General features: G+C 33.7%; 1 protein-coding gene across 12 annotated transcripts in view; it reads left to right on the plus strand.

Annotated features, from left to right (window-relative positions):
* Window positions 1-26,739, plus strand: part of N4BP2 (NEDD4 binding protein 2) — a 69,502-nt gene that overhangs the window by 14,554 nt on the left and 28,209 nt on the right. For 8 of the 12 annotated variants that reach the window (XR_008717106.1, XR_008717107.1, XM_055588338.1 and 5 more), the window contains 10 exons: window positions 444-783; window positions 4,736-5,876; window positions 9,074-9,198; window positions 11,710-11,798; window positions 15,251-15,327; window positions 19,596-19,748; window positions 21,425-23,802; window positions 24,413-24,498; window positions 25,004-25,049; window positions 26,373-26,569. Coding sequence is in view for 10 of the 12 variants with exons in the window: in XM_055588338.1 (XP_055444313.1) it covers window positions 558-783; window positions 4,736-5,876; window positions 9,074-9,198; window positions 11,710-11,798; window positions 15,251-15,327; window positions 19,596-19,748; window positions 21,425-23,802; window positions 24,413-24,498; window positions 25,004-25,049; window positions 26,373-26,569 (4,518 nt within the window). In the remaining 2 variants the exon portion in view is untranslated. Of the gene's footprint in view, window positions 1-443; window positions 784-3,245; window positions 3,339-4,735; window positions 5,877-9,073; window positions 9,199-11,709; window positions 11,799-15,250; window positions 15,328-19,595; window positions 19,749-21,424; window positions 23,803-24,412; window positions 24,499-25,003; window positions 25,050-26,372; window positions 26,570-26,739 lie in introns of those variants that run through there. The other 4 variants (XM_055588346.1, XM_055588345.1, XM_055588343.1 and 1 more) reach the window with 3 other exon arrangements.

A 26,739-nucleotide genomic window follows, 5' to 3' on the forward strand; every position in this document is an offset into this window, starting at 1 on the left:
CCAAGATTTTTGACCTGAGCAGTTGGAAGGATAGAGTTGCCTTGAGATGGGAAAGACTAGGAAGAACAAGTGTGAAGTATGTGATAAGGAGCTCAGTTTTGGACATGTGATGTTTATGATGCCTATTAGACATCCAAATAGGTGTTCATTAGGCATCCTCATTATGAATACTGTGGTGGTGTTTTTTTAAATGAAGTAATTGTGCTAAAGTAGTGTACTCACCATTCTGAAACTATATTACATTTGTTAATATCTTAATTTTTAACATGTTCAATCCTGAAAAACTTGAATATTTTGGAGAGGGAAATTGTTTGACTGCTCTTGGGCTTTGCTGCCCACTAGAGTTGATGGTACTTTCTTAGAGTTAAATAAAGATGTCATTCCAATTTTAGATCTGGAACTATAACTATAGTCTGAGTGTTTCAACTTGCTTTCTATTTTAGGTCCTTTTACTACTGGATTGTGCAAGATATTTAACCCTATTTTCTTTGAGGTATGACTTAAATATCAAACATCTTAAATAAGAAAAGGGAAACATTTTAGTTTTGGAAGTCAGAATGCCAAGGAGAAGGAAAAATCTTGGGGGAAATCCTTTTCGGAAGACCACACATTCTAAGGAAGTTGTATCCAGTGTTACTAGTCATGAGGAGCCAACCACTACTCTTCCTTCCATGTATGAGACAAAGGTTGATCAGGAAGAACTCTTCACCAGTGTCTCAGAGATGTTTTCTGATCTGGATCCTGATGTAGTGTATTTGATGCTTTCTGAATGTGATTTCAAAGGTGAGAAAAGTTTAGTTTGAACCCTTTGCATTTTATAAAAAGGTTTTATGTACTATGCCATGACCAGTAGTAATATAGAAAATGACTACGTTATTTCTATTTTGATCATTACTTTTTGAAAATCTGCTGTGGGTAAGGTACTAAGTTTAGTATTATGAGGGATATAAAGAATAAAACATCGTTCTTCTTTCAAGAAATGTATAGTTCTGGGTATAAGATGTATGTGTAGATTTCATCTTTTATGTTTTATTTCTTTTTATCTTCCCTCTTGAAAAGGTTGGCACTATTGACATTTTGGACCAGATAATTCTTTGTTGTGAGTGTCTTTCCTGGGCATCATAGGATGTTCAGCAACATCTCTGGCCTGTACCCATTAGAGCCCAGTGGCACATCCCCTGCCCCACCCCTGCAGTTGTAACAATTAAAAATACCTCTGTATATCATCTTATGTTCCCTGGGGGGCAAAATCATTCCCAGTTGAGAGCCCTTGACCTGGAGTACTCTATGAAGAGAGGGATTTAAAAAACTGTTGTTGTACTGCTGTATCTCCAGCCCCTAAGTACCAAATGACTCGCTCGGACCTCAGTAAATACTTATTGAGTGAAAAGGTAATTATAATTATGGAAATGAGAGCTGATTAAGAGTTGAGGCTAATAGACCAGTGTGATTTGAAATTGGCTTTAGGTTGATTTTCCAGCTCTACCTCTTAACCTCTCTGGGTTTCAGTTTTCTTATCTGTTAAAGAGAAAAATAATAGTATGTACCTCATAGGACTTTTTCTTTTTTTTCCCCAGTAAGGATTGAGTTTTTGTTTTGTTCTGATAAAGTCTTCAGTGCAGTAAATTATTAATGACTTGTAATAAATTGTTTAGATGTATGTTTGCAGACAGGGGAAACTATCAAATTTAAATGGATGAGTAAGTTAAATATTGATGTTTAATATTGCTATTGGCCACGATTAGTATAAGTAAAATTATTCTAGGTTTGGGGAATTTTGGTAATGGGGTAAACTTCAAATTTTTTTTTTTACATTCCACAGTCTATGATGTGAGCCTATCTTATCTATCCTTTTATGTATGCAGAAAACCAGCTTTCAGCAGTCTACATGATGCTCAGAAATAATAGTGTTTACAATTTTACTTGTGGCTTCAACATATATTTCCTAATTTTGGTGTGTTTAAAATTTATTTTTGCACGTACACTAGTAACAATGAAGAAGTACAAGGAAAATATCAGTGTGTTACCCTTACATCCTAACAAAAAACATTTTTCTTTTGCAGGATCTTCTCTATACCTCGTTCATAAATACTGATGTTTTGAGTAGTTTGAATAATAACATTTATGACGTTGTATATTCTACTTTTAAAACTTAACCTAATATAAGCATTTTTTTCAGTTGGCTGCAGTCTTTATATTTTTTAATAGCTTTCTAATATTCTGTTGGGTTATTATGTTGGGTTATTAGGCTGTAATTTATTTAATTATATCTGTGTTTTACATGAATAATTAATATTGCAAAGAACATCTCGGTATGAATAACCTTTTCTGTCTTTTGGCTTTTTCCCGATTCCGAAGTTTTATTTTCTTCTGTCACAGGGTAAGGACAGTTTTTGGCTCTTGGAAACATTTGCTGAATTGCCTACTAAAGAGGTGTGGCATATGGTTACCAGGGGTGAAAGCGGGGGATGGATAAATTCGGAGACTGAGATTGACATATACACACTACTACATATAAAGTAGATAACTAATAAAGACCTACTGTATAGCACAGGGAACTCTTCTCAATACTCTGTAATGACCTGTATTAGAAAAGAATTAAAATACAGAGTGGATATATGTGTATGTATAACTGATGCACTTTGCTGTACAGCAAAAACTATAACCCAACATTGTAAATCAACTGTACTATATGCCAATAAAAATTAATTAAAAAATAAATTTACCTTATAAAATAAATGTGCCAATTTGTAATGACACTAGCACTGTATAAGGGTTTCATTACAGCCTTATCAGCATTGAGTGGTATTCTTTTAAGATTTTAGGAATAAGATTTTACCTTTTCTTTAATGGTTTTTTTTTTTTTTTAGATAAAGAGAAATGTTAACATTTTTATATATGATTGTTTATTAGTTCTTGTATTGTGTGAATTGTTCGTGTGTTTTTCATTGTTTTATACCATTGTTTTAATTTTTCTCAACACTGTAAAAACTTCTGTGTTTTATGTATATAGTTTGCTCTTTTACTTCTTTTTACATATACTGTTTTTCATTATATACACATTAATTTTTTTGGTTGATCTTTTGTGATTTTTCTATCATGTAGTTTTTTCTTAGAAATTCTTATATTTGCTTCCCCCCCGCTTTTTTTTTTCCCCCTTTTTTCCATGTTTATTGCTATAGTCTTCTAACTGGTCTCTCTGCCAGGCTTGCCCCCTCCAATCCCTCTTTGTTTTTCTTCTTAAGGGAACACTAACTGGGTGCTTACTAGGTGCCAGTCCTTGTGCACAGCCCTTTTTCATGGATTATCTCATTTAATCCTCACAACAACCCTATGAGGTAGGTACTTTTGTTATCCACACATTGCAAATGAGAAAATCAAGGCTTAGGAAAGTTAACTAACTTGTTCAAAGTGTTCATGCCAGCAAGTAGGGCTTTAAATGTCATTCTGATTCCTGACCAGAGCTTTTACCTACTGTGCTGTGCTGTTTCCACATTTAGCTTCCTTAAGTTAATACACAAAAATAATATGAAAAAGCCTCAGATTTCAGATGCTTAACAATTCTAATTTCTCTGTATTTATGTTGTAATGGAAGGAGCTCAGCATTGGAGTCGACACACCAGTCCTGACTCTGTCACTTATTATCTGTGTGACGTGGGCTAAGTTAATATATTTTCTAAACTTCATTTTCTTCATCTCTGTGCTGGGAATACTATAGCTTGTAGTATAATTTGAAGATTCAGTGAGACGACAAAACATCTAACCCAAATGCTATGACAGGTAGTTTCCCTTCAAGTTCCCTTGGAAAATAAAATTAGTATTTCTTACCATGAAATAGAGGACCCTTCCAATTTTACTTGATTTCCCTTTCCAGTTTTATCTCCTTCTCTTATCTGCCATATTACTGTGTACTCGCATTCCAACAAACTCAATAGCTTAAACATGCTGTGTGTTTTTAGGACTGGGTTTACCTTTCCCCTCTGTATTGACAAGCTTCTTTTTGATCTTCCAACTCCCAATTTACATATCACCTCATGTGAAATCTTTCCTTACTTTCCTATAAGGCTGCTTAGGCATTTGTATATTATTAAGAGTGTGCAGCATTTAATCTATATTATACTATAATTGTCTTCTAACATCTTCAGTTGCTTCCATTAGACTGCGAAAATCCTTCGAGTGTAGTAAAAACTATTATCTTGTTCATCTTTGTACAAAGTATGTCTGATATGTAGTACATGCTCATGCACATTTTTTGTGTTAAGTGAAATTCATAGTATGGACCATATAAGCAAATTAGATTTATTAGAATACTTATTAATAAATAAAATACTTCATACTTAAAACAGCATGTAGTAGGTAAGTATTTGTTGATTAGATCAACTGGTTTTAGTATCTTTATAAACAACCCTAAAGTATACAGTTCCAGATATTTTTCTTTTACTCAATAAATTCATCAGAGAATATCTACTTGATGGCAGTTTATTGGCCTAGTTTATTACTGTTTGTCTGAAAGTAACGACATTGCATGTCTCCATTATTCAAATCTTTCACTATACAGAATTATATATTAGTAAAATGTTAAGTTAAAAATGACTTGAATATTTATAAATTTCTTGACATTTCATTCAATGTAAAGTCAGTATAATTTTATGTGAATTTTAATTAAATCATGTTTTACTGTTTTCAGTCCATATAGATATATTTTATTGTTGTTATTGTTCTTATTGTTGTACAGTTGAAAATGCCATGGATTGTCTATTAGAATTATCAGCCACTGATGCTAAGATAGAAGAATCGTCTTCAACAAACTTCGTTGCTTCTGAGAAACAAGTAAATGCAGTGAAATGTGAAATAATGGAAAAATGTCCTCCAGAAGAAGAGAGTGAAGATTTAAAAATGGATTCATTTTTGGACATGCAGCTAACTGAAGACTTAGATACTTTAATACAAAATGCTTTTGAGAAATTGAACTCTTCTCCTGATAACCAAGCATACTCATTTTTGCCTTTGCAAGATGTTAATAATTTTAGTGACCCGAGTTCATTTGTAAGTTCAGATTCAAGTAATATGACTCCCATTCTTTCTACCCAAAATATGGATTTGAACAATGAAAATTTAGAGCATTCTGTCTCTGCATTAAGTTCAAATTCCTTAACTTCACATTCAGTTTCAAATGGGTCCAAAAGTTTTACAAAAGATAACACAGTGGCATTGGAAGATTCTCTTCTCAGTAGTTCTTTAAATGCAGATAATGACACTTTGATGGATGGCAGCAACCAAATTCAGAAAGAGCTTTCGGAATCTGAGTGTGTTAAGACTCAGTTCTCTCAAGCCCCTGTAGATTTGGATGCTAATGAGCTTCAGGCTCCTCTAAACCTTGCTGTCCAAAATCCAGGGATTGGTTTAATAGGTACAGGTGGAGATCAGAAGTCCACGTCTGTCCCTGATGTTTTTGTACCTTCTGAAGAATTCAGTTTCCAGCCACACAAACATACTGAACTGCCACCAAAGGGGAAGGATGTGAATTACTGCCCAGTACTAACCCCTCTCCCTCTACTGCTGCCTCCTCCCCCCCCTCCACCAATGTGGAATCCAATGATTCCTGCTTTTGACCTCTTTCAAGCAAACCATGGCTTTGTAGCTCCTGTTGTAACCACAGCTGCACACTGGAGGCCTGTCAATTATACGTTTCCACCCCCAGTTATTTCTCATACTTCCCCAACAAAGGTATGGAGAAGTAAAGAGGGAACAAGTGCTTACCAGGTACAAGAAACTCCAGTTTCTCAGGTTGTAAGAAAGAAGACATCATCTTATGTTGGACTAGTTCTCGTTCTTCTCAGAGGCCTTCCAGGATCAGGAAAATCTTCTTTGGCAAGGTATGAGGTTTAATTGAGTTTAAAAAATGAGTGTAATGTGTGAACTTGAATATTTATAATAGCTTGACTATGTGAGATGTTTTTACTTCATAGAGATGTTTACTAATTTTTTCTAACTTTGTAGCTAATAGCACTGTTTTCTCCAGAAGTTTTTATTGAATTTTTTTGTCTTAGAATATCATTTTGAGAGACAGAATAGAAGAAAAAAATTAAAGGTGGTTTCAAGATTGTGAGCTTGTAAAATCAAAAGAAATAAGTTCGTGTGGAAGAGAACTAATTTGAGTGGGAGAAAGATAAATTCAGCTTTGATTATATAGATAAAGGGCCATAATTGATTTTGAATTCAAGGAAGTCTTAACAAGAATTCTGCTGGTAGTTGGAAATTTGGAATTGTAGCATGTTGTTAAATAAGGTTTAGAAATGTATAATATGAAGGAAGAGAACATAGGATGAACCATTGGTAATCAGAGAACTTCAAATTTTCAGTGATTTTTTTTTCTTGCAAAATGTGGTACCCTCAGTACCACATATATTTCATATATCCCATCTGTGTGCTTTTTGTAGTTAAGATACGTTGTGGATGTCTTGGTCTCAGAGACCAGAGTCAGGGATAGAGGCAACTTCGTTATACTTTCAGTGATACTTGTTAAAGGGTGTTGTTTTCAAAGTTCTTTCAATCCTCTTCTTTAAATTCCAGAATATTTACATCTAGTTTATTTTTTTTTGCCAATTTTTCCCTTTTCCTTCTAAGTTTTATCTGTTTTCTCTCATGGTTTGCTGTTCTCAGCTGAATCTTTTCTATTTTATCCTAGGTGTATCTAGTCTTTGGGAACACTCATGTATACCTTGATAAGCTCATTTTCAGTTGTTTTTTAAATGTCCTTTCTTAGTCTGGATTTATCTTCCAATAAATTTCCACATATTCTACTCATATATTTGTAAATATATTCTTCTATAGACATAGGCTTTCTCTTTGATGAATGACCACAAGAATAGGAAATAATATTATAGATATTACAGTCAGTTATGATACTTAATTTTGTGAAAGATTGAAACAAAAGGGGGTACCTTAAAAGGTAATAGAGCTGTGACACAGGTTTGAAGAAGTAGGTTTCAGAGTCCTCAGAGCCAGACGCAGCTACAGTTAGAGATTAGGAAGAGAAAGAAATGCTTGTCACAGAGTTGGAGCTTGCTAAAATTTGAATGAAAAGAGAGAAGTAACTGGGAAGTGCAGAGATAGGTAGCTGAGTTTTCTCAGAGAGAGTGGTCCACAGTGTTAAGCTGTTGTGTCCAAGGGAAATGAAAGATGAAAAAAGACTTTCAGAGTTATTGGAAAGAAGGCTACAAATGGCTATCTTGAAAAATAGTTTTGTTGCCCTGGAAAGGTGGAAGACCTTAAGACCTTAAAAAAGCATTTATACTAAAGCAGTTAAGGAGAGAAGTTGGGTAACAGTTGGAAAGGGATCTTTAAAGTGTGGTTAAAAGTTTAAAAGATAGCTGAGATAGATGTGAAGTGTCAGAGGGGAAAGCTTAGAGATAAAAGAGAAGATAAATGAAGGAGTCTCAGAAAGTGAGATCAAGTGAGCATTCACTACAATGTAAGCTTCATGAATGCAATTTACTGATGGATGCTCAGGGATTAAAACAGCACCTCTTTCTCTTAAAGTGAGAGTGAAAGTAGCTCAGTCATGTCCAACTCTGTGACCCCATAGAGTCCATGGAATTCTCCAGGCCAGAATACTGCAGTGGGTAGCCTTTCCCTTCTCCAGGGGATCTTCCCAACCCAGGAATCAAACAGGGGTCTCCTGCATTGCAGGCGGATTCTTTACCAACTGAGCTATCAGGGAATCCTATTTTTGCTTAATAGATACTAATAAAAATCAAATTCAAAAGATATATTTCAATATGAGAAAAGAATCTTTAAGAGTGGAGATATATATATATATATATATATATATGCATAACTGACTCACTTTGTTGTACACCTGAAACTAATACAACATTGTAAGTAAATTATACTCCAATACAATAAAATTAATAAAATAAAATAGGTTTTTATCGGCATATAGCTGTTTTACAATTTTGTGTTAGTTTCTTCTGTACAGCAAAGTCGATCATCAGTTGTACATATACATATATGTCAAGAGGGTAGCACTGTTATGTCTCTGTGGATTCTCTTTGCTAATTTTTTACATGTATCTCAATTATATAGAAGATAAATTCCAGAGTCAAGAAAGAGAGATGGGGTACTTTGCTGATGGTCCAGTAGTTAAGACTTCACGCTTTGGATTCTGTCTCTGGTTGGTAAGCTAAGATCCTGCGAGCTAATGTGGCCAAAAGAAAGAGAGGAGTCAGAAAACCCCTATAAAACTATCTTATCTTCGTATTATTTATTAAAATTTTTTTAAATTAAATGCATTTTTGGCTGCATTGGGTCTTCACTGCTGTGCACTGGCTTTCTCTAGTTGCAGTGAGCGGGGGCCACTCTCTAATTGCGGTGCCTGGGCTTCTCATTGCAGTGACTTCTTATTGCAGAGCATGGGCTCTAGGGCCTTGGGACTTTGGTAGTTGTGGCACATGGGCTTAGTTGCCCTGCAGCACATGAAGTCTTCCTGGACCAGACCAAGGACTGAACCCATGTCCCCTGCATTGACAGGTGGATTCTTAACCACTGGACCACCAGAGAAGTCCTTAACTTTGTATAATTGAGCTGATTAAATGAATAGTCTAAGAGTTTCCTCTACTTTTAAAGTAGAATTAAATATCAAGGTACTTGCCTACCTGAAAGTGACCTTCAGCTTAGAGCGGGTAAGGTAGATCTGTGTGTATCAAGTGGCCAGATGAGGGAGATGCATGTGATTGATAAGAATTTTGAAGCATTGTTAGTTACTGGTTTTCTTGATATTTAAAATTGTGTTAACCTTTATACCTTTATAGTAAGGACAAAGGACTTCATAATACATTTTAAAAGTTTCCGAAATAATAATTTACATAAAGCAAAGTAGACTTGCCTCGGTTTTCTTGGGAGTCAGACTTCTGCTTAGAGATTTTCAATGTGATTTGTTTGAGAAATAAAGTATCTTTATTCTTTTAAATAATGATACTTGAATTTTTAATTTGGATTATGACCTTGCAAAAATCAGGAGAGAGAATTTAGAAGAAAAATTAATGAAAATAATTATGTTTATCATTCACAGGACTTTGCAAGAGGATAATCCAAGTGGAGTTATTCTTAGTACTGATGATTATTTTTACATAAATGGACAATACCAGTTTGATGTAAGATACTTAGGAGAAGCACATGAATGGAACCAGAATCGTGGTAAGGATAGACATCAAGTGATGGGTAATATTAAGAGCAATATAAAGGAAAAAATCCGCTGGGTGTTTTTATTTTGAGTGACATACAACTTTTAAGTTGTAATTAACTTTCATTCTAAATTATAACTATATAATATAGATAAAATTATAACTATAGCAATTCTTATTACATAATAAGTGGAGGAGGTAGTCTCATAGATCTGTGATGAGGATTAAATGAGTTAATTTTTGTAAAATAGCTTAGAACATTGCCTGAAATGTTTAAGTTTTATTTAGTCAATGGAGATCTTGTCAGAAGTAAGTCAGATTTTCTACATTGGTCTGGAAATAGCTCAAGATGATTACAGTTGTCTGGCATGCTCGGGTCCCAGTTTCCTAAAATAGAATTTGCATTGTTAACCATTAGTCTTCCCTGCTGCTGCTGTTGCTAAGTCACTTCAGTTGTGTCCGAATTTGTGCGACCCCTTAGACGGCAGCCCACCAGGCTCCCCCATCCCTGGGATTCTCTAGGCAAGAATACTGGAGTGGGTCGCCATTTCCTTCTCCAATGCATGAAAGTGAAAAGTCAAAGTGAAGTCACTCAGTCGTGTCCGACTCTTATAGACCCCATGGACTGCAGCCTTCCAGGCTCCTCCGTCCATGGGATTTTCCAGGCAAGTGTACTGGAGTGGGGTGCCATTGCCTTCTCCACCAGTCTTCCCTAGATTGGCCTAATTTTTGTAGAGGATTGTGTGAGAGTGGAAAATGACTTCCCTCAAACTAAACCTGCAGGAAGGTTATTGGTAAAACCTCAATTTTCTTATTAGTGCAACTATTCACTGAAGATGATTTTATCATGAAATGTTTAGTTATGAATAGTTTGAATTTTATATGGGAATTCTTGTTAAGACATATAGACAGTATTTTACTTAGCCTTTCTTTTGTGATACATGCACTATGAAGGCTATTCTTGAGTTTGTCATCTTTAGACATGGTTAAATTTTTCTATATTCTTTCTTGAACTAAATATTAAAGTAAAAATCAGGAATATGAAAATACCAACACAAAAATAAAACAGTCTGATGTGATCAAGTGCAGTCTTGGATTTGCCAGTTACCAGCTGTGTGCTCTTAAGCAAGTTATTTGTACTTTCCAGGATCCTGTGTCCTCATCTGTAAGAGTTTAATAGTACTAATCCCCTAGAATTCTTATAAAGGTTAAATGAGAATGAAGAGTGCTTATCAGTACTTCAACTTGCCTTTCTGTAACAACAACTGCAGCAATAATAATTTCAAATTAATTGGCAGAACTTTTTAAAAAAGCTTTATTGAGTGAGATAAGAGTCAGATAGTTTTAAACATATTCCTTGTTGTACAACCATCACCACAATCAAATTTAGAACATTTTTATCACTTCAGAAAGACCACATATCCATTAGCAGTCCCTCCTCATTTCTCCTTAACTCTCTCCCAACCCCAGGCAACCACTACTTCACTTTCTATAGGTTTATCTATTCTGGACATTTTATCCAAGTAGACTCATATAGTATGTGGTCTTTTGTGAATGGTTTTTTTTCACTTAGCATAATGTTTTCAAGGTTCATCTGTGTTGTAGAAAGTATCAGTAATTTATTCTTTTTTTATGGCTGAAGAATATTCCATTATGTGGATATGCCACATTTCATTTATCCATTCATTAGTTGATGGATATTTGTATTGTTTTCATTTTTTGGCTATTATGAATAATGTTGCTATGAACATACCTGTCTATGTTTTACCTTTCTAGGAACTGCCAAGCTATTTTCCAAAGCAAGAGCACCATTTTACATTCTCAGTAGCAGTATATGAGAGTTCCAACTTTTCTTCATCTTTACTAACATTTGTCTTTTTTTTTTAATTAAAAACATTTTTTTTAATCTGATCTTTTGGACTATGGCTATCCTAATGATGGGTGTTAAGTGGTATCTCATTGTGGTTTTGATTTGCATTTCCCTGATCGCTCGCTTTTTGTCTGTTTATTGGCTACTTGTTTATCTCCTTTGGAGAGCTTTCTGTTTAGATCTTTTGCCATTTTTAAATTGGATTATTGTCTTTTTATTGGTTTTAATGAAAACTTCCCCCCATTTATGCTGTCTATACATTTAATATACACATCAAATTTAGACCAGTTTTTATTTAATTTCTGATTATAATTTTAGTATTTAGGATTTATTATTCAGCATTTTCCTGTACTTTAGTTTTTCATATACTCAAAATAGTATTTAGAAGTAGTGGTGGTTTAGTTGCTAAGTCGTATCTGACTCTTGTGACCCTGGGGACTGTGGCCCGTCAGGCTCCTCTGTCCATGGGATTTTCCAGGCAAGAATACTGGAGTGGGTTGCCATTTCCTTCTTCAGCGTATTTAGAAGTAGAATTGTGAGTAAAATTAGCACATATCTATGATTTTCAAATTATGAAATTTCAAATCTAATCAATAAGATTAGATTTTTTAAAACATAGTTATTAAAAGTGATTTCTCATTTTCTGTTTTTCAGCAAAAGAAGCATTTGAGAAGAAAGTGTCTCCTGTAATAATAGATAATACAAACCTACAGGCATGGGAAATGAAGCCATATGTTGCTTTGGTTTGTACCATAAATTGTCATAAGTCTTTAATAATGGGTTTGGAATTTTGGGGGGATACTAATACTTAAGTGAATTCAAGCAAACAGTCCTGACTTTTTAGTAAGTTAGCATTCATTCATTTACTAAAAAGCTGACTTCGGCACTCTTCTTTCATGGCACCCTGGCTTATTTCTGTTATAGCACTAAGTACATTGTTTTTATCAGTAGGTCATGAGTTGACAAATTTTTGTCTAGAAAACACCAGATAGTCAATATTTTAGGTTTTGCAGGCCGCAATCTGTTGCATATTCTTTTTAAACAATCCTTTAAACATAAAAATATATATATATATATTTATATATCCTTAGTTCCTAATCTGTTCGAATATTGGCTGATGGGCTGAATTTGGCTTTAAGCCATCTATTTTTCTTGAGGGTAGGGCTGTTGTTTTATTCATCATTGAATCTACAAAGTATAGCACTGGCATATACTATATATATATTTGTTGAGTAAATTGATGAGTGAAGCTTTTGTGAGTATGTGTATTATTTGTTTTATTCTCCCAAGATTAGCACATGTCTGGCACATTGAAGCTCAGCTTGTTTCTTTAGTTAATGAATGTTATACTTGCTATTCTGTATTTTTAACACATCCAGCTTATACCCCCTTTACTGTGCCTAGTGTGTTTGTACTGTTTTGAAGGTGTGATTCTTTACTTTGCTAAAGAAAATTATGTTTCCTTTGAAAGCAAGTGAGATTTTACTTCTGTGCAGCGTGGTAGAGGAAACAGATTTCTTTGAGGCTGAAATTCAGTTTGCTTTCTGGCCTTAGGAGTTCCTAATTTCTAGACTAATATATTTACCACAGGGACGTGCTTTCCCCTTAACCTTACTTGACTCCTCTGTAGGTTTTTCTTAGCTTCCTGCTGTCATCTTAGAAAATTTTTTAACACTTTATTTTCCTATGTAGAAAATAAAGAAGTCCCCAAATTATATGTTTCTGATTTTCATTTAGGCTTCAGCCTTCTATAATATTATCTTTTCCCTTATTTATTATATAATAATTAAAAATATAAATCCTTTTTTCCAATACTGATTCCTTGACTCTTTCCAACTCTACTTAGAAATATAAAGGACTCCTGTTTATCTTAGATGCCAAATGCTTTTGTCTTCATAAAGAAGTAGATGCAGGAATTACTGTAGAGAAGAGGATCACCTTTTGCTTCTTTTGTTATTAAGATAATGAAAGTGTAGAAGAGTGGGATAGATTGGAGATAATAGTCTATTACCATCTTGACTGTCATTCACAAAAGTAGCTAAAATAGTAAGTTAGGGATAAATAGGGAGCAGTCAAGTAGCTTAGTTTCTACTGGCTAAACATAAATATGTGTGTGTGTGTATGTGCACACACACACATAAAAATATATGGCAAAGTAGTATTTTCCCTTGTGGACTATCATATAGGTTGACCTGAGTCAGAATCCTCTTAAGTAATATAATTTATTGTTAAGATTTGTCCATTGATAATGGGAGTTGAAAAAGTCTTTAAATGCTTAGTCTCTTTTTCTCTGTGTGTATGTGTGCATTTAAAATTAATTTGATTCTAAGAGCTAAATATACCCCTTTAGGTAATTAGAGACCTGGACTATTGCCAGCCATTGAATAAGTTATAGAAATTTGGTGCTGAGGTGAGGAGATGGAAGTGAGCAGGCTCATTACAGGGTATTATGTCACTACCTACCTTGATGTCTGGGTTGATCTTTGAACTTTTCTGTCAGAATGACAGAAAATAGCAATGACCACTATTGACATCTTGTCATAAAACTGAAGGGATCAATAGTGGGAGGTGAGGTCAGAGATGTAATGGTGGTCAGGGAGATGGCAGGGCAGACTTATGTAAGGGCTTATGCCTAGGTCTGTGAGGACTTAGGATTTTACCTTGAGTGACATGGAAGATACATTAGTCTGCTCAGGTTGCCATAAAGATTACCATAGACTGGATAGCTTAAACAAGAGGAATTTTATTTTCTCACAATTTTGGAAGCTAGATGTCCCAGATCAAGGTCCAGGAGGATCAAGTTCTGTTGAGAGTTCTCTTCTTGCATTATAGATGGCCATCTTGCTGTGTTCTCACATGGTAGAGAGAGCAAGTTCTCTGGTGTCTCTTCTTACAGGGATACTAGTGCCCTAAACTTTTGACTTCATTTAACCCTAGTTACTTCCATCAAGGTCCTGTCTCCAAACGCAGTCACATGGTGGAATGGGAGTTTCCACATATAAGATTTGAGAGAATAAATTCATTAGTTCATAACAGGGTTTTGAGCAGAGTAGTGACATGATCTGACTGTTAAAAGAATCACTGTAGGGCAGTGTTGAGAACAGACTTGGGAGTGGGGGAGAATGGAAGCAGGAAGGAGACTTGTTAAAGGGCTTTCGTGGTAGTTAAAGAGATGACATGGTTCAGGCCAACATGGCAGCAGTGAAGGTCATGGTGAGTAGAGATTAAATTCTGGATATATTTTTAAAGTAGAGCCAGTTGAATTTCTTACTGGATTGATACGGATGTGAAAGAAAGAGAGGCATTAAGTATGGCATCAAGTTGGGTTTTGGCCTGTGTAACTGAAGATTGGTATCAGTTGAGATGGAAAAAGTTCAGGTAGAATAGTTTCTCTCTCTTTTTTTATTTGGCATTGCTGTGCCAAAATACTAGAGTTTTGAAAAATAGTTTCTCAGTAGCTGTCATTGGGAATTCCATGATTCCCTGGCAGACCAGTAGTTAGGACTCTTTGCTTTCACTGCCGAGGGTGCCTGTTTAATCCCTGGTTGGGAAACTAAGATTCCCTCAAGCTGTGCAGTGTGGCCAAAAAAAAAAAAGACTGCGTTGTCATTTAAAATAGTTTTAAAATTATGAAAGTCATGTATGTATTTTGATAGGTATTCAAGCCATAAAAAAGAAAGCCTAAAGTCCTAATCCCTTGAGGTAGATACTTTTCATAGTATTTTTGAGACTCCTTCCAGAAGTTTTCTATACATATGCAGATTATCTTTTTTTATTCTAGTGAAAATTCTGTATCTTACTTTCTTAACAATTTACATTAAGAGCATTTTCTTATTAACAGAGGATTTTAAAAGCCATTGTATGTATTTTCATTGAATGATTATATCCTCCTTTATTTAGTGAGTTCCATATTAATAGATACTGTGTTGTGTGTATTCTTTTGCTATTACAAATAATGATGAACTAGATATTCTGCTGTGTATATAATTTTGCACTCTGACATAAGTTTTTATCAGTAGCATAAATTTCTAGAAGTTTGTTGTTGGATCAGAGAGACTTCATCTTGCCCGGTAACACACTCATCAAGATAGATAATCTTTTATAATCTTTCAGTTTTAACATGCTGTGAATTTGGGAAAAATTTAATTTCATGGAAGTAATTATTTAAAAATGCATTTGTCTTTTTTGTATGTAGTCTCAAAAACATAAATATAAAGTCCTTTTCCGGGAACCGGATACATGGTGGAAATTCAAACCGAAGGAACTTGCAAGGTAAAACTTGGAGCTTATATAAAATGTTTTAGTTTTGTGAGAGTGATCGAAAGTCCATCTAGATTATTTTCCTCTTGTAAATAATGAATAAAACAAAATGGATTAGATTGTGGCTTTGCCACTTAAAAATGGACAAAATTTTTATTGCCTGTAGGTTCTCTTTTTCAGTTTATGAAGAATTTGTATCTTTTTATTCTGAAATTGAGTTATTAAACAGAAAAATTCCAGTTGTCTTAAATAGCCAGTACTTTGTTACTTATTAAAAATATAATGTCAATATCTGAAACTAGAAGAGACTAGGGTTTGGCAAACCTGAACTGTGTGCCACTGGAAGGAACAAATTGTGGTAGCTGCCTGGTGACTTACTGTGCTGGAGGGGAGTGAGAACGTGTAAACAGAAAAGGTAGCACATGTTAGCTGTTCGGGTTTTTCACTACTCACTCGGCTTTCCCCCACAAGATTATACTTTTTTCTTTAATTTGGATGAAAATGTTACTCAGGACATGGACAGTGTATTTTGTTTTGTGCTTTGTATTCGCATAGAGATAGCCCTAAATTAATTTTGGTCAGGATATTTTCTTCTTGGTAATTTGAACTGATTTCAGTACTAATTGAAGGACAGCTTGTCTTCAGGATATTTACAACATTGTGCAACCATCACCACTATCTAATTAATGAATGTTTTCATCACCTCAAAAAGAAACCCTGTACCTGCTATTGCTAGTCACTCCCAGTTCCACTTTACCCCTCGGCAATCACTAATCTGCTTTTCTGTCTCTCTTAATTTGCCTGTTCTGAACATTTCATGTAAGTGGAATCATGTGTGAACTTTTGTGTCTGGCAGCTTCACTTAACATAATGTTTTCAAGGTTCACCCATGTTGTAGCATGTATCAGTATTTTATTCCTTTTTATTATCCTCTTGATACGTTACTAGATTTGGTTTTCTAATATTTTGTTTAGGATTTTTGCATCGGCATGAATGAGTGAGATTGACTTACAGTTTTTATTCTTTGCCCTGTCTTGCCTGGTTTTGGTATGATGGTTTTAGGTTCATAGAGTTAGTTGGGAAGTATTTTCTTTCTCTTTTCTGAGTTTATGTAAGTTTGAATGTTTGATAGGATTTACTTATGAACCTGTCTGTATTGTGTGTTTTCTTTGTAAGAAGTTTCAATTGGAATTTGTCCATTATATCAAAGTTTTCAAATTTATTAAGACTTTTTATTAAGACGGTTGATATTCTCTTCAAGTTTAAATCTCTGCTACATCTATACTTCCCCTTTTTAATCCTAATATGTTTACATGTATCTTCTTTTTTTCTTGTTTATTCTCACTAGAGATCAGATTTTTTATTAGCATTTTCAAATAAACATCTCTGCTTTGTTGAGCTTTCTATTATAAGTTTGTTTTATGTTTAATTCTTTTCTGCTTCTCTTTTATTCTAGTTTCTTTGCTTTAAAAAAAAAACTATTTTGCTTTGTTTATTGTTATTTTTGTAAGGCTTGAACTGAAAGTTCAGGTCATTTTCTAGTATGAGCATTTAATGCTGTAAATTTCCTTAAGTACCATGCTAGCTGCTCCTAGAATTTTACTGTGTAATATCTTCTTTTAATCATTTATTTTCTAGTTTGCATTACTGTTACTTTTATTCTTTAACCTTTGGGTTATTTAGAACTATATTTTGAATTTTTGAGTAGATGGATATAAAATTTATCTTCTCAAAAAATTGATTTTCAACTTTACTTCAGTAGATAAGATTATGTGGTTTGTATCAAACTAATTCTCTGATATTTTTAAAGATGTGTTTTACTAGTTCATTATCAGTTTGTTATAATGTTCATATTTGCTTGATAAGAAAGTATAATGGTTATAGTGTATTACTCTATCATTAAATCATGCTTATTCATTTGCTCACATTATATATAACTTTACTTTTTTGAAAATTTTGCTTAATGGGTTAATCTTTAAGAGAGGGATGAGAAAAATCTACTGTGAGAGGTGTGTTGAAATCTTCCTCTACCACTATTATGTTGATTATAATAGTCTTTCCCTATAATTCTATTTTTTGTTTTAAATATACTAAGGATATTTTTTGAAGTCCATATAATCTTAAGATCTTTGCATCACTCTAATGGAAGCTTTTATCTTTGTCCACTGGTTTTCTTTTATTAGTATTAATTTTTGTTATAAAATCTAATTGTCTAATATAGAAATATACCAACTTTTTTTAGTTAGTATTTGAGTGTTATTAATTTTTCTATACTTTTCCTTTCAACCTTTCAGTATCTTTGTGTTTAGGTGTATCTCTTATAACGAGTATGGCTGGGTTTTAAAAAATTCACTCTGTCTTTAGCTTTTAACTGATATTTTAGTTTTTTTACAGTTATTTTGGTTATTCATATAATTGGTCTTGTTTCTTACTGCCTCATTCTGTGTACTTTTTATTTATCTCACATTTTTTGTGATTGTTTTTTCCTACCACAGAAAATTATATATTTGATTTTTTCCTCCTATCTTGCCTTACTTCGGATTTTTAAAAATTGAATGCAGATTTGCTTGCTCATTTTTTCCTTCTCTACTAGTTTGGAGATTACATATACTATTTTAAGTCTTTTAGTGGTTACATTAAAAGTTTTATCGTGCCGACTTTTAAGTTAAACCATTTTCTTAGCCTTCCTCTTCCCACATACAAGAACTTTCAAACATATTAACTCTGATAATTAACCTCCCTTCCAGCTTACAGGCTCTGACTGTCTAGAATGTACAGGTAGTAGTTGTTTTCACTCATTTAGTTATTGCTTTGTGCTTAATTTTTCTTTCATCATAGGCCTTTCATCTGAGAATTTTCTTCTGCCTGACATTCACCTTTTAGAATTTTCTTTAAAATTTAGGCATGCTTTATGTCAAACTTTTTTTTTTAATCTGGAAGTTCTTTTATTGTGCTCATTCTTATAAGCTTTTGCTGAGTGTATATATTCTAGATTTACAGTTTCTGTTATTGATAACATTTAACTGTCTTCTGGATTCCATTACTATTATTGTCAGGTATAATTCTAATGGTTGTTTTCTTTGTAGATAATTCATTTATCAATTTTCTAGTTGCTTGTAATATGATTTCTATCTTCGGTGAATGACACTTTCAGTATTGTGTTTCTAGTTGTGGATTTCTTATTTATCTTGCTTGGGATTTGTTGAACTTGTGAGATTAGGAGATTGTCTTTCATCAGTTCTGGAAAATTCTTAAACCATTTTTCTTTAAATTGTTTCTGTCCCACGTACTCTCCTCTTCTCTTTCTGGGACTTGGATAGATACATACTAGACCTTTTTGGTCTGTCCTCTATGTCTATGTCTCTTAACCTCTCTTTCATATTTTCTATCTCTTTGCTTCTTTGTGATCTGAAACCAGACAAGATGGAGGTATGTAAATATGAAAGCCAGATTTGCCCAGCTGGCAAATGCTGATACTAGCCCCAGGATCCAGACACTAAACCTTGGATCCAACCTGAGACAGGAGAGTTGCAATTGAGATGTTTTCGTTAAGATAAAACCCTTAAAGAACTAAAGCATACCATCTTGCCTCTTGGCAGATGCAACTCCTGATGCTGTATGAATGAAAGCACTTTCAGTTTCAGGCCTAAGGATTCCCATATATTAGATTCAGCTAAGTATACGAGCTTATAAACAAAAACAAAGAAATAAGCTACAATGAGTGAAAGCACAAATATAGCAGATTTCATATTTGGACATCCAGAAACTTCAAATAGGAATTTTTTTTTCTCTTTGCTTGAACTTAAGATGTATTAAAGTGTGTGTTTACTTTAATTTATATGGGATCCAATTTTATTGTAATAGAGTCCTTTGGGACATTTTGTCTGCTGTACTGGTGTAAGTAAGAGCCTCTGAGTAGAAATTTTTTAGTCACTAGTTAGTAATTAACTAAAATGATGGCCATATTCTTATGAGTTGTTTTTTTTTTAATAGCACTTGTGAATAAGTTCTTTTAAAGTTATTAAGATTTGCTGGTTTTTTTCCAACTTAATAAAGGATATTTGGAAAAGATTGTGTGGCATGATTAAGAAAATAGTAATTTAGGACATCCTGAATAAAATGAAAATGAAAATTAAATAGTTTACATTGTGTCATAATAAACCAGTTTTGATATTTTTACATATTAGGAATGTTTGTTTTTTTGACATTATATGAGCTGATTTTTTAAAAATACCATTACTGATGTTCCCCTTTCCCTTTTTCCCCCCTGGAATTTTTAGGCGTAATATTCATGGGATAAGCAAAGAAAAAATAACAAGAATGTTGGAACACTATCAACGTTTTGTTTCAGTGCCAATAATCATGAGTTCTTCAGTTCCAGAGAAAATCGAACGCGTTGAATTGTGTGCATATTCTTGTGACAGAAGTACTAGGTAGGTTAAAGTCTCTATGTACCAAAGTTTAATTTAAAAGCCTAATTTAAAAAGTGTGATAATTTCGAAGGAATTCCCTGGTGGTCCAGTGGTTAGGACTCTGCTCTCACTGCTGTGGGCCCAGGTTTGATACCTGGTCAGGGAACTAGATCCCATAAGCCCAGAAAAAATTAAAAAAAAAAAAAAAAGATAATTTTGAAACTTCTAAAATCACTGTGAAATAACTAAAAATAAGTTAGGCATTTGTTGTTTATAAGGTTTAGGTATAGTTTTACATAGAGCAGGATACTTATGGTTAGCAAGAGAAGTAAAAGTTTATGTGAGTGATGACATATGTGGAAGATTCATTGTCTTCTGATTTATGTAGGTCCATCTTTATGCTACGAATATTCCTGTCTTCTTTATTTAACTTGCTGCTATTGCAGTATTTATGTTACCTTATCTACCCTCTGTTGTTATTTTGTAGTTACATTACTTCTTAATTCTCTTAGATATTAATAAAAATACTTTCAAACTATCATAAAAATTTATTACTCATGATTAAATAATACAAGTCATAGCCTTTGGAAGTTTGTAGTTCAGGATAGTACTGATTCTGTTAAAAAATATTTAGGGCACATAAACAGTTGAATAAGTAGGTGAGGAAAGAAGAGCCTTAAATATGTAGAGAGGTCTGAATGCTCACATTTTTTGATGGTAGGGGATGAGAAGCTCTGTTGGAAAGGAGTTAGGAAAAGAAGATTCATAAATGCTGCAGTGTTGCAAAATGGATAAGAATATGGGCTCCTTAGCTGTATTTCCTGGCTTCATATCCCAAAGCTTAATCTTGACAGATTATAAGATCTCTCTATATTTCAGCTCCTCATTTGCAAAATGGCAATAACACTTTGCTTATAAGGATCTCATAAGGATTATGAATTAATACTTGTAAAGGACTTATAATAGCATCTGGATGTAGAAAACTGGTTAGGTGTGATTTCACTTAGGAAGGCTTCATGGGAGAGGTGGGCCTTTGAGAACTCCTACAGTATAGAAAGGAAGATGAGTTGACAAATAAGGAAAATGCACTGAAATTGAAAGTATTAATGATTTGGCAAAAGTGCTCTGAGTCTGAAAATAACATTGAGGATGGTTTAAAAAAAATTTTAGCAAGTGACATCTCAATTGAGAGCTGTCCTCCCTTTCTCTCATTTGACTTAATTGTGCAAATCATGTTGACTGACTCTTTGTGACTTTGTAAATCAATCTTCAGCATTTTCCTTGGTAGCAAAAGACAGGTGGTACAGAGGCAGACCTAGTTTCACATGTATTAAGCTTTAGTAAGTTGGAAAGGAGCCCAGGAGGTATCCTGTTCTGGGAACAAATTTAGAACCTTAACTTTAATATTTAATGCATCATAAACACCTTAACTGAAAATCTCCTGTTAATTATTTAATTCGAAAATAGTTTTGAGTGCTTCTTGTATGCCAGGCCTTGTGCTTGGTGTTGGGATTACAATAAAGGGGTGTGTTCATCATGTATTAGGGTAAGATCAGGTATCTTGTCTTTCAGTTGAAAGATTCTTTAGTTTAAATTATAATATTAATGTTCTTTAGTTTAAATATATTAACAGTATTAATATTACTAATCATAACAGTAAGAGATTTCGTTATAATACTTAAAAAAAAATCTTACAGCCCAAGAGACAATGAAGATATTACTTCTGAAAAAGAAGAAAATGTTTTATCCTCGTCTTTGAAGCATCTAGAGTTAACTGAAGAGAAGAAACTTGATGTGACCAAAGAAAATATGTTACCTGAGAATATTGCATATCTCCCTAATGCAGATTTAAACAAAGGAAAAAAAGAAATAAGTGATATGAATCCCAATATTCAGAATGCTTTCATTCAGGAAGCTCCAAACACGTACTTTCCTGATTCTGAAAGTGAAGTACAAGTTACAGACAAAAGTGAAAAAGAAGAGCCAGTAGAAATGGCTCTTGAAAAAGAGTGTAGTGAAACCAATGCAGATAGTTTGTTAGAGAGAATGTCACCAAGTAGTTGTTATGGTGGAAATAATCAAGGGGACCGTGGTCTTTCAACTCCTGTACCCAATCAAAATGAAAAATCTTTATCTAGTGAAATATTGGAAGAAAGACCGGCAGTAAAGAAAAAAGCCTTTGGAAAACAAAAGGGCAAATCAACTTTGGAAAAGTTTCCAAAACACGAGCTGTCTTTTGTTGGTGACTGGCCAATTGATAAGACTATTGGTCAGAGGACAAAAAGGAACCGAAAAATGGAAAAAGCCTCATCTGTACAAAATGACAAAAAGTATAATCGCCCTCAGTCACATAAAATATTAGATAATAGTTTATCTGTGAGTGTAGATTGTATGCAGCCACAAGGACCTCTATATGAAAATGTAGAGGATGACGACAGGTCACAGTGTGGTGATGCCTCGGAACCTTTCAGTAGCTGTGAATATGATACTTACAAAAACCCGGAAAGAGATTCATTCAACATTGTGGGTGACTGGCCTTCCCTCGATTCGTTAGCTCAGAGAGAGCACAGATCAAGAATACCAAAGGCTGGCTTAAATGAACCCAGCCTAGAATTTGGAACCAACAACAGTATGAATGAAATATCCTTATACTCTTCACATGAGGCCTGTTGGGGCACAAGCCCTGAAGAGCTAAAAACATTGGGTGGTTGTACTCGAGGAAGTTCTGAAATGTTGCCCAATGAAATGACCTATGAGAGTAAGTCTTGTCCAAGTAAAAAGATTCATAGGGAACACACATTGTCTCTTCCTTATATCAATAATGTGCCAACTGTCCCTGGAGAAATAGGACCACAAACTTTAGCTGAATTTTCAGAAGAAAAGACTAAAGGAGTCCCTGGAATAGGAGTAGGCATGTGTACCCAGACTGAACCACAGGATTTTGCTCTCTTATGGAAAGTAGAAAAAAATAAGATTAGTGTTTCTGATTCTCTGAGAGTATTAACAGGAAGATTAGATGGATTTAAACCCAAAACTTTCAATATTAACACAAAATTGGATGTTCAAGAAGCAATTCCATATAGGGTAATGTATGACAAAAGCACATATGTGGAAGAAAGTGAGCTCACCAGTGCTGATGAATCTGAAAATCTTAACATTCTTTGTAAACTATTTGGATCTTTTTCATTAGAAGCCCTAAAAGACTTATATGAGAGGTGTAACAAAGATATTATTTGGGCCACAAGCCTTTTATTGGATTCTGAAACTAAATTATGTGAGGATACTGAATTTGAGAATATAAAAAAATCATACGATGAAGCACAAATTGGGCCATTTTCTCTGGGACTGAATTTGAAGGAAATTATTAGCCAAAGAGGAAGCTTAGAGGATTCTAATTTTTCTGTGCCAGAATTTAGCAATGGAATTGATATCAATAACACTAATGTACAGTCTACCTGTAATTCCAAAAAGGAAAACTTAGAGCAGGCAGAAATAAGAGCTATACCTACTGAAAAACCTAGATTAATAGCAAGTATGCTTCCTACTGTAGAGCTAAATAATAGTAATGAAGTACTTCCTAATAGTCAAACAGAACTTTCAGGTTTATATAATGTGAAGCAGTTTTTTCCAGATACTCTAAAAGCTACTACCACTAAAACTGTGAATGAAATGGAAAAGAATTCAGAAGTTGCAGAGACTGGAGGTAACATACCACCTTCTTTGAATTTGTCTGACATTTTGAACTCTGTATCAAGCACTTCAAATCTTGAGTTACATGAAGAAACTTATTTTACTAACTCTTTTGAAATAAATAAAAATGAAAATCTTCCAAAGGACTATGTGAAATTTCCAAACACAGAAGATTTTATGATTGAAGAGGAACAGGAAATGGAGACAATTCTAATGGCAGGGAGTGCTTTGTCAGCTGGAGTTACTGGAGAAGATAAAGCTGAGACACTGAATCCCACTCCAGTGACAACCAAATCTCTGACCATAGACTGTCTTGAATTGGCATTGCCCCCTGAACTGGCTTTTCAGCTCAATGAATTATTTGGCCCTGTTGGTATTGATTCAGGTAAGGAAAAGGTAAATTATTACCTATATGTGCATCTTTCTGTGACTAGACTATAGATAGTTTAGGTTGAATTTTAAAATTACTTTGTATGTTAACAAATGTAAAAGTCTGTTGACTACATTATTGTTTTTGGCACCATGTGTTTGTAGAGGATTTTTAAATATGTAATTTCAAGAAACTAGAGAGTATAGAGTTTGTATTCATCCCATGCATATATTGAAAGTTTTCTCTGGTATTTACCTCATACTTGTTTGCACAGATACATCTTTTTAATCCTTTGATGCTACTCCAGATACACTTAAGGCAAGATAATTCCTTAGGACACACTTATTGGAAAGTCTTAATGGAAGTGAACATACTAAATATATTTAGTGTAATGGACATGAAGAACTTAAATATATGAAACATTGTATAATTGCATCTGCCAAGAAGTGTGAATACAATAACATATTACATAAAAATATTCCAAGAGTTTTAAAACTAGAGACATAGGTTAGTAATTAAAAATATAGATTAGTTTTATGATGTGTAAGGTAGTTGAGTATGTTTTCTGCATATGTATAATGAGTAATGGTCATATTTTCTTTTCTTTTTTTCCTCTCCTCACAAGGGTCCCTAACAGTTGAGGATTGTGTGGTTCATATAGATCTGAATCTGGCTAAAGTGATTCATGAGAAATGGAAAGAATCTGTAATGGTTGGTAGGCTTCTTTTTATAAAGAGCTCCTTTTGTGTCCATTTTGTCACCTTTGCTCTTCATTACAATCTGTTATGTTATATCAAAGATTCTATTGAATTTTTAGTTAGAGAATGAATTTTAGCAGTTAACAGATTACTGATATTTTTTCTGTTTCCAGTGTTTTAGATTATATCCAGATTGACCAAACTATATAATAAATGATGGAGCTCAATATGATTGATTTTTTATTTTAGGGAAAAAAATCATAAATAGTTTTTTGCTCTTTAAAGACTTGAAATGCTAATAAATTTCATTAACAGTTTTTTAAAAATTACAGCATAAGAGCTCTGTAAGTGGAAAAGATACATAGATGTAATCATAATTTATATTTATCTAGATTTATTAGATTTAGCAAGAATGATTGATAGTTTTATAAGGAGAAATGATTACTGAGGAAAATAACATAAGCATGTTTTCTAATGCACCCTTCTTTGCCAATCCCCTATTCTGCCTTTGTGTTTAGGAGCGACAAAGACAAGAAGAGGTATCTTGTGGCAAGTTAATGCAAGGTAAATCACATGGTTTCACTTCTGATGTTCTTATCTTGATGTTGAAACTTGGTGTGTGTGTGTATGAATTTCAACTCATTTTAAATATACTTCCACAAAATATGTTACCAAAGAATTTTGATTTGTAGGTAAGTTTTAAAAAATTTAACATTTAATATTGATATAAAATAAAACTTAAAGAAGAAAAAAGTCCTTGTATTATTTAACTTTCAGGTTATAACTGAAAACTAACACAACATTATAGATCAACTATACTTCAGTTGAAAATTTTTTTTTTCAACTACGAGGCTATGAAGCACCTAGGTGTGCTCTAATGCATGTATTCAGAGTGTTTCCTGTTAATGATTTGGTTCTGAATGATAGAAAACTGTTCTGGTTTGAGAGCATAAAATATTCCTGTCTTTGATAGCATCATTGAAATATTACTTTGGCTATTAAATTTTTATTGATTTTAATATGATTAGAGCATAAAAGCCTGCTTTTTGGGTGTATCTACCAAACTGAAAATACTTGATTCCAGAAGATTTCTTAGATGCAGTGTCTTAAGTAGTTAGTGCACAATGGCAGACCTGTTCTAGGTCCTGCTTTTGTGCTTGAGTTTCTGTAGAAACTCTAGAAACTCTTCTCCAGACTGAAGATTGTAGAGTGAAGATTCTTAACTTTAATCCAGACCTGTATTGTAGCTTCAAGAACCAAAATTATTTGAGAGCTGGAGGTTCCCAAATAGTATCAGTTATTCAGATGATAGTATTAGCTATTTCTTCACTTTCCAGGAGAGCAAAAGTGTATATCAGAATGTGTTGCTCTTAGAAAAGCTGAAATATACGTTAAGTCTTACTGTTATGAACTTCTTAGAATGTTCAGTTCCTTCTTTATCTTGAATATCAATGTTCAGTATTTACTGTGTGCCTCCAGTGGGTTACAGATTTGCAAAAATATTTATCCTTTCAGTTCCTGGAGTGGCCAGGCAGAGATGACCAGCTGCTGTAGCTGGTCACTCCTGGCTGGCTGCAGCTTCCTCTGTTTATCAGTGTATATGTGTGTTACTGTTTTCTCTGTTGAAGGGATATGAAAAAGAATGGGAAGCATTGGGTTGATTTATAGTGATACTCAGATTGTTGCTCATTTGAAGTATTCCTACATTTATACATATTTCATACTTATTATGTGAAGATATATTTTGAAATTTGCAAACTGTATTATAAGCAAAGAGTTAAAAGTCATGTTTTCTGGGTCTGTCTGAGGTATATATTTACATCAGAATAATTGTTAGTTTGTACATTTGTTATTCACGGTCTGACACTATTGATACTGCTTTTGTAGATCCTTCCCTGGTTGGGCATATTGGTCTTGATAATTCAGAACAAAAATCATCTCAGAGAACAGGCAAAAAATTACTGAAGACTTTAGCAGCACCTGAAATGCTACCCTTATTGGATCATTGGAACACTCAGACTAAAAAAGTATCACTCAGAGAAATAATGTCAGAAGAAATTGCCTTACAGGAAAAGCATGATTTGGTATGAGTTAGTATAAATATTAAGCCTTTGTTTCTTACTCTAGTTTGATTATATGTTTAGTTTGTGATTTTCATTTGATTCTACTTTTTGTAGTCTTGGAATCTATTTTAACCTGATTGAAGTTAGTGTTAAAATTGAAAAATGTTTTAAATGTAGTTTGAAGTTGGAGG

The sequence above is a fragment of the Bubalus kerabau genome, chromosome 7 (assembly GCF_029407905.1).
Source record: "Bubalus kerabau isolate K-KA32 ecotype Philippines breed swamp buffalo chromosome 7, PCC_UOA_SB_1v2, whole genome shotgun sequence".
Lineage (NCBI taxonomy): Eukaryota > Metazoa > Chordata > Mammalia > Artiodactyla > Bovidae > Bubalus > Bubalus kerabau.